The following is an 8,640-nucleotide window of genomic DNA, read 5'->3' as shown; positions in this document are numbered from 1 at the left end:
TTTGTAGTAGAGAGCACCTTTGCAGCCCAGACACTAGATACTCAAGTGTTCTTATGAACCTCAAAGAGAAGGACAGACGTAAAAGGGATTTTGTGAGAGTGACTGATCGAAAGAGAAAAATAGAAAGAGCTCAAGGTGAATGGCTTGAGAATACATGTTGAGTGGCTTAGGCAAAAAGAAAGAGAGAGAGAGGGGGAGAGAGAGAGAGGGAGAGAGAGAGAGAGAGAGAGAGAGAGAGAGAGAGAGAGAGAGAGAGATCAGCAAACATATAATAGGCTTGCAGACGAATTATACTATTCTGGCTTTAGTGGGAGTCTGACAGGAGAGTATGAGGAATAGAGAAAGAAAGAAAGAAAAAAGGAGAGAGGGAGCGGATAAAGGAATGGATGTCATTAGCAGCAGGCCGGGTGAAAAGATGTCAGTCTCTCAAGTTGGACATGTCACTGGGAGTTTGGAAATTAATCTTCCATCTTCCAGCCTCTACCTGAAGCATAGATATACTGTACTTACATTAGAAGGGACTGATGTACATACACACATACGCAAAGTATATAGAAATCACACTTAAGCAGAGGTACTGTGTCAAATATCTATTTAATTAAAACTATAAGTTAAAGTAAACGACTTATAGATGTTGGACACAAAATAATGGTACTAGATATATACATATTTACAATTACATATAGCTGTGCTGATAAACATGCAAATAATGTGATATTGCTTTTGTAGAACAGCTTAAAGGACACATATACGCACATATACACTTTACCTTACAAAAGTTTTGGGTCTGTAAGCTTATATATATATATATACATATATATATATATATATATATATATATATATATATATATATATATATAAAATATGTTTCCCCTCGACTCAGAATCATGAATTTATTTCCAACACGCAAAACAGGATATAAAAACTTGCATTTGTGAGAAAAATAAAAAAGTCAGAATTGTGAGATAAAATAGGTTGCCTAAATGTTATAGGTTTAAATAGTAGTCCATTTCATGCTGTAACTGCAGGGTTAATACAATATGACCCCTATGAACTGCATATGTGAATATTATGTAGGCCGATTGTTTAAATCTAATTCACGCTTTAAAATCAGTGTAATCATAGCAGGCTTCATCCATAGTCTGTCCATTTAAATGTCTGCGTTTAGCTTCAAATGGCATCTTTGACAACAGTATTCTACAGAAATGATTTGCATTCTGATTCTGACATCAAAACTATGCACAGTATAGAAATAACTACAAATCAAGCTGCAATACCAAACAAGACCACACGGAGATAAACACCACTATACCAGTCGCCTTAACCTGACTGTTTATACACCGATCCATTCCAAATTATTAAACCGAGCGCAAAAATAAAAATAAAAAACCCTAATTTGTCAAACATGCCGATTTTGAAGGCAGCTTGTCATCAACAGTGACCAGTACTCTGTCAGAGCTAGTGTTATTGCTCAGATGTATCTAAACACCACTGACTGCAGCCAACTCCTATAATAGCACACCTCTTCAGTGAGTGTCCATTATAAAACACTTGCCAGACACACGACCATAATCGACTATACCCCCCCATTAAAACCATCATCCATCTGAACTTTACTGGTTTGCTTTATTCAGCTTGTGCAAAAGGCTCATGACACTGATTTATAATGCAGAAGCACAAAAGCATGCTCTTCTCCATCACTGGGAGTTTTATTTCAGAATTAATGAGATCCTGACCTCAGGCATTCATAGGCTTGTTTGAGAAGACAAAAAAAAACTGTTTGCAGAAGGTGCGGAAAACAGCTGGTGCCATTTGAGCCCCCATGACATGTGGCATATTTTGTGTAAAAATTGTTTAATACTGCAAATGTCCAGGTCTCATGGAGAGGAACTTACACAAAGCACTGGTGCCAGAACTGGGTTATGTTAGAAAGTCAAACACCACAACTTTCAGTCAAGCAATTTTCTTTTTATTTAAGGGAAGGAAGCAGAGATAGTCTTTCTGAAATGTTATAGCAAAAAAGGAAAAATCCTTATGAACATAGCACTGAATTGAAAAGATCTTCTGTACACGTTATGCAAAATTCCAAGAAAAGTTTCAGAGACCACAATTTCCCAGACCACATCACAGACCGCTTCCCTGGCCAACTCCCTGGCCGCTTCCCTGACCAACTCCCTGTCCACTACCAGATCCCTGGCCATAGCCGCTTCCCTGACCGTAGCCGCTTCCCTGACCAACTCCCTGTCCACTACCAGATCCCTGGCCATAGCCGCTTCCCTGACCGTAGCCGCTTCCCTGACCAACTCCCTGTCCACTACCAGATCCCTGGCCATAGCCGCTTCCCTGACCGTAGCCGCTTCCCTGACCAACTCCCTGTCCACTACCAGATCCCTGGCCATAGCCGCTTCCCTGACCATAGCCGCTTCCCTGACCAACTCCCTGTCCACTACCAGATCCCTGGCCATAGCCGCTTCCCTGACCAACTCCCTGTCCACTACCAGATCCCTGGCCATAGCCGCTTCCCTGACCGTAGCCGCTTCCCTGACCAACTCCCTGTCCACTACCAGATCCCTGGCCATAGCCGCTTCCCTGACCAACTCCCTGTCCACTACCAGATCCCTGGCCATAGCCGCTTCCCTGACCGTAGCCGCTTCCCTGACCAACTCCCTGTCCACTACCAGATCCCTGGCCGTATCCGCTTCCCTGACCAACTCCCTGTCCACTACCAGATCCCTGGCCATATCCGCTTCCCTGACCGTAGCCGCTTCCCTGACCAACTCCCTGTCCACTACCAGATCCCTGACCGTAGCCGCTTCCCTGACCAACTCCCTGTCCACTACCTGTACCCTGGCCGTAGCCGCTTCCCTGACCGTAGCCTCTTCCCTGACCAACTCCCTGGCCACTACCAGTTCCCTGGCCGTAGCCGGTTCCCTGGCCAAAACCAGTTCCCTGACCAACTCCCTGTCCACTACCAGTTCCTTGGCCAAAACCAGTTCCCTGACCCTGACCAACACCCTGTCCACTACCAGTTCCCTGGCCGTAGCCGGTTCCCTGGCCAAAACCAGTTCCTTGACCCTGACCAACTCCCTGTCCACTACCAGTTCCCTGGCCGTAGCCGGTTCCCTGGCCAAAACCAGTTCCCTGACCCTGACCACTTCCCTGGCCCTGTCCGTTTCCCTGACCGGCGCCCTGTCCGCTACCCTGACCCTGTCCGGCACCCTGTCCGCTACCCTGACCCTGTCCGCTTCCCTGGCCCTGTCCGGCGCCCTGGCCGCTTCCCTGACCTTGGCCGGCGCCCTGGCCGCTTCCCTGACCCTGGCCGGCGCCCTGGCCGGCGCCCTGTCCGCTTCCCTGACCCTGTCCGCTTCCCTGGCCCTGGCCGGCGCCCTGGCCGCTTCCCTGACCCTGGCCGGCTCCCTGGCCGCTTCCCAGGCCCTGGCCGCTTCCCAGGCCCTGGCCGGCGCCCTGTCCGCTTCCCTGGCCGGCGCCCTGGCCGCTTCCCTGGCCCTGGCCGCTTCCCTGGCCCTGGCCGCTTCCCTGGCCGCTTCCCTGGCCGGCGCCCTGGCCCTGGCCGCTTCCCTGGCCGGCGCCCTGGCCCTGTCCGGCGCCCTGGCCACTTCCCTGTCCGCTTCCCAGGCCCTGTCCGCTTCCCAGGCCGGCGCCCTGGCCGCTTCCCTGGCCCTGGCCGGCGCCCTGTCCGCTTCCCTGGCCGCTTCCCAGGCCGGCGCCCTGGCCGCTTCCCAGGCCCTGTCCACTTCCCTGTCCGGCGCCCTGACCCGCGTTCTGACAGCTTCCCTGGCCCTGGCCGCTTGGTTCACTGCATCCATGGCCACTGGTTGTTGGGCAACACTTCTGTGTGTCAGGACACTGACCATCATGGACACAGTTTTTAGCAGACAGTGGAATGTTCTTTGGGTCAGGACATTGACCTGGTTTCACTGCATGGACAAAGACAGTCAGCTTTAGTTCATGTGCATGGACTGTATGCCATGTCAAATATAGAGCAAAAGACTTGACAACAAAGATAATTTTATTCCAAGAATTAGTCCAGTGTATTTTGTGAAGCCATCCAGTGTTTTAAACTACCATTAAAGGAGGAATTCCAATGTACTTTACATGAGAATAACAGAAGGCAAAGTTTATTAAAAAACAAAAAAACCTTTATTTAAAAAAATAAGACCCATTTAATTTTTTTGGAGGACCCCCAACATCCATTATAAATTGAAACTCACTTGAACCACGACCACCAGAAGAACATCTTTGATGGGGCAGCAAGTCTGTCAGCTTCACCAGCTTGGCAATATGGCTCAAATCTTAACACAAATAACATTTATCTGCTTCAAAAATCAAGCGGTTTTAAAAATCTACCCATTCCTACATTAAAAAGGCAGAGTAACTTATTTTTTTGTTTCTTCAGGCTGTGTAATGAAGTCAACAGATCATCTCACCTACAGTAGCATCGGTTATGTTCAAGCTCCCAAGCAGACACAATAAAACCAAACCAAACAAGCAATACACTTGAGCTGTCATCCTCCCAGCCTACGATCTCACAATGGTCTCCACTGGAAAATGAATTGGTGTGCCAGAAAGAGCAAACACTGAAGCACACAAAACTAACAAAAATAAATGTGTTGTTGTAACAGCATCCTCTGTAAATGGGGTTTTAAAGATCCAAGGAGATTAGGTCAACTCCAACCCTGATCAAACTCACCTGTCAGTAGCTTTCTATTAATCTGAATGAGAGACCTTGATTAGCTTGTTCAGGTGTGTTTGATTGGGGTTGTATGAGGTGAACACTGCATTTAAACCATTCACGTGTTTGGTGTCTCTCTTATCTGAAGGCTAAGGAATTTGTTTTAGTGACATAAGCTTCCAGTACACAGAGACAACACACAGAAAAAAAAATTACAAATTGGCAAATAAATAAGTGTATATACAATTGTGGAATAGGATTGAGTGAGATGCAGGGATGTTCTAGGATGGAGGCTTAACAAATAAACATAAGGATATTGCACATTTATAAGCATAAGTAGGGAATATTTAACTGTTCATGAGGTAGATTGCCTGGGGGAAGAAACTGTTCTTGTGCCTTGTTGTTCTGGTATTTGCAGCTCTGAGGCACCGGCCAGATGGCAAAAGTTCAAAGATGGGATGACTTGGATGTGAGGGATCCAGAGTGATTTTCTGAGCCCTTTTCCTCACTCTGGATGTATACAGTTCTTGAAGGGTGGGCAGAGGAGCACCAATAATCCTTTCGGCAGTCCAAACAGTTCTCTGTAGTCTTCTGATGTCTGATTTTGTTGCTGAACCAAACCAGACAGTTATTGAAGTACACAGTACAGACTCAATGATGGCTAAGTAGAACTGTTTCAGCAGATCCTGTGGCAGGTTAAACTTCCTCAGCTGGCGAAGGAAGTACAACATTTGCTGGGCCTTTTTCACAACTGAGTCAATGTGATTGTCCCACTTCAGGTCCTGAGAGATGGTGGTTCCCAGGAATCTGAATGATTCCACTGCAGTCACAGTGCTGTTCATGATGGTGAGTGGGGAAAGTGCAGGGGGGTTTCTCCTAAAGTCCATGATCATCTCCACTGTTTTTAGCGTGTTCAGCTCCAGGTTGTTAAGACTGCACCAGACAGCAAGCTGCTCAACCTCTTGTCTGTTAGCAGACTCATCACCATCCTGGATGAGGCCGATGACTGTAGAGAACACATCCCTGAGGGGCACCAGTGTTGGTGGAGCAGCTGTTTGACATGAATTTCCCCAGTCTCACTAACTGTTGCCTATCTGTCAGAAAGCTGGTCATTCACTGATCAGATAGAGCTAGGAACAGAGAGCTGGGTCAGTTTGGTCTGAAGGGCTGTTGGGATGATGGTGTTGAAAGCCGAACTAAAGTCCACAAATAGGATCCTCACATACACTAAGTAGACATTCAAAAGGATCTTTTTAACGCCGCATGTACCGTGGCGGTACCGCGGTGTGTCATATAGCTAAGTATGTTTAACATGAATTATTGCTGAATATGCAGTTATATTTCGGGCTGTTGGCATGAATTGTACTCGTGATGGAGGCTCCAGTGTGAATGTGAATTAATATTCATATGAAAGTATTTGTTTTAAAAATTATTAATTCGAATTAATGACAGGGAACATTAATATTCAACATTCAACAATCTGTGAATGTTGCATTTCTCCGTCAGAGAGAGCCAGCACTGTGAATTTCATGTTGCAGCAGACAAGAAAACATTTGTTTATTAATAAATAATTAAAATGTCTCATTTTCCACAATATTTTTGTGGCAAACTCAATGTATGTGCTTGAGCCTGGAATATATTAAGATTTGTTCCTTTATACCCCATCATTTAAAGCGCTAAAACCAGCTCTCAGATGTTTTCGTGCCACTCCCGGTTGCTGAGCAACGCGCGTGAGTACAGTATGAAATGGGACAGCAACCTTTATATCAAACATTTTTAAGTCGTCCACAGCTGAGCATCGCGGGAGGGAGGGAGAGAGAGAGAGAGAGAGAGAGAGAGAGAGAGAGAGAGAGAGAGAGAGAGAGAGAGAGATTTGTACAATAAGTCTCTCTTATTTACCAAGGCCGCAAATATTTGATCAAACATCAACTAACACTAATTTGGTGAAATATTATTACAATTTAAAATAATAGCTTTCTATTTGAATACAATAAAAAAAAAAAAATACTTTATTTCTGTCATGGCAAAGCTGATTCTCTCCCAGGATCCTTTTGAGAACGTATCTTATCGTGTATATATACAGGTGCTGGTCATATAATTACAATATCATCAAAAAGTTGATTTATTTCACTAATTCCATTCAAAAAAAGTTAAACTGGTATATTATATTCATTCATTACATACAGACTGATATATTTCAAATGTTTATTTCTTTTAATTATGATTATAATTGACAACTAAGGAAAATCCCAAATTCAGTATATCGGAAAATTAGAATATTGTGAAAAGGTTCAATATTAAAGACACCTGGTGCCACACTCTAATCAGCTAATTAACTCAAAACACCGGAAAGGGGCTTTAAATGCTCTTAGTCTATTTCTGTAGGCTACACAATCATGGGGAAGACTGTTGACTTGACAGTTGTCCAAAAGACGACCATTGACACCTTGCACTAGGAGGGCAAGACATAAAAGGTCATTGCAAAAGAGGCTGGCTGTTCACAGAGCTCTGTGTCCAAGCACATTAATAGAGAGGTGAAGGGTAGGAAAATATGTAGTAGAAAAAAAGTGTACAAGCAATAGGGATAACCGCACCCTGGAGAGGATTGTGATACAAAACCCATCCAAAAATGTGGGGGAGATTCACAAAGAGTGGACTGCAGCTGGAGTCAGTGCTTCGATAACCACTATGCACAGACGTACTGTACGCAAGACATGGGTTTCAGCTGTCGCATTCCTTGTGTCAAACCACTCATGAACAACAGACAACGTCAGAAGCGTCACGCCTGGGCTGAAGACAAAAAGGACTGGACTGCTGCTGATTGGTCCAAGGGCATGTTCTCTAATGGAAGTAAATTTTACATTTCCATTGGAAATCAGGGTCCCGGAATCTGGAGGAAGAGAGGAGAGGCACACAATCCACGTTGCTTGACGTCCAGTGTAAGGTTTTCACAGTCAGTGATGGTTTGGGGTGCCATGTCATCTGCTGGTGTTTATCCACTGTGTTTTCTGAGGTCCAAAGTTTTAGAGCACTTCATGCTTCCTGCTTCTGACCAACTTTATGGAGATGCAGATTTCATTTTCCCAACAATGCAGAAGAGCTGAAGGCCACTATCAGAGCAACCTGGGCTCTTATAACACCTGAGCAGTGCAAGACTGATCGACTCCATGCCACACCACATTGCTGCAGTAATTCAGGCAAAAGTAACCCCAACTAAGTATTGAGTGCTGTACATGCTCATACTTTTCATGTTCATAATTTTCAGTTTGCCAATATTTCAAAAAATCCTTCCTTTGTTTTGGTCTTAAGTAATATTCTAATTTTCTGAGATACTGAATTTGGGATTTTCCTTAGTTGTCAGTTATAATCCTCAAAATTAAAAGAAATAAACATTTGAAATATATCGGTCTGTGTTTAATGAATGGATATAATATAAGTTTCTCTTTTTGAATGGAATAAGTGAAAAAAAAACATATATATGTGTTTTTGTTTTTTTCACTTATGAAAATACACTCACAAATGTCCCTAAATATACAGTATACTAATAATATACTATATACATTCTTGCAAATATAGTTTGGCACATATTACATTTATCATGCATTTTTCTTTTCAATGAAGTTCTAGACTTCACACATGTAGATTAGACCCTTAATGGGGATATTTTAGTATGTGACAGATATATTTGCATACTCTTCCATAGTGTATTATGTGTAATACACAGCTGAAATAGTGCTTAGGAGCCATTTTAGTAAATCCTCTTCTACCATCCGGCTTCCGCGAAACCATGCATTTCAGGAGGAAATGCCTAAGCCTGATTGTGTTAGTTTAAGGGCTTCTAAAGTGTGTACTGTATCTGTTTGGGTGTATATGTTATCAGAAGCCTAGCATGTGTACTCGCATGAATGAGATGCATGTTGGTGCAGAGGGAAATTAGTGTTTGGC

The 8,640-nt window shown here is 44.1% G+C and overlaps 1 protein-coding gene across 1 annotated transcript; it reads right to left on the bottom strand.

Moving 5' to 3' along the window:
* Window positions 1–1,955: 1,955 nt before the first annotated feature.
* LOC113092098 (putative per-hexamer repeat protein 5) lies at window positions 1,956–4,690 on the bottom strand. Its single transcript, XM_026257697.1, has 4 exons — window positions 4,451–4,690; window positions 4,235–4,315; window positions 3,158–3,940; window positions 1,956–2,485 (listed from the first exon to the last, which is right to left on the bottom strand). The coding sequence occupies exons 1-4, from the start codon at window positions 4,530–4,532 to the stop codon at window positions 2,127–2,129; spliced, it is 1,305 nt and encodes a 434-aa protein (XP_026113482.1). The 5' UTR covers window positions 4,533–4,690; the 3' UTR covers window positions 1,956–2,126.
* Between the last annotated feature and the right edge of the window lie 3,950 nt (window positions 4,691–8,640).

This window comes from Carassius auratus, unplaced genomic scaffold (assembly GCF_003368295.1).
Source record: "Carassius auratus strain Wakin unplaced genomic scaffold, ASM336829v1 scaf_tig00214472, whole genome shotgun sequence".
Lineage (NCBI taxonomy): Eukaryota > Metazoa > Chordata > Actinopteri > Cypriniformes > Cyprinidae > Carassius > Carassius auratus.
This window is presented reverse-complemented; position numbering and strand designations above follow the sequence as displayed.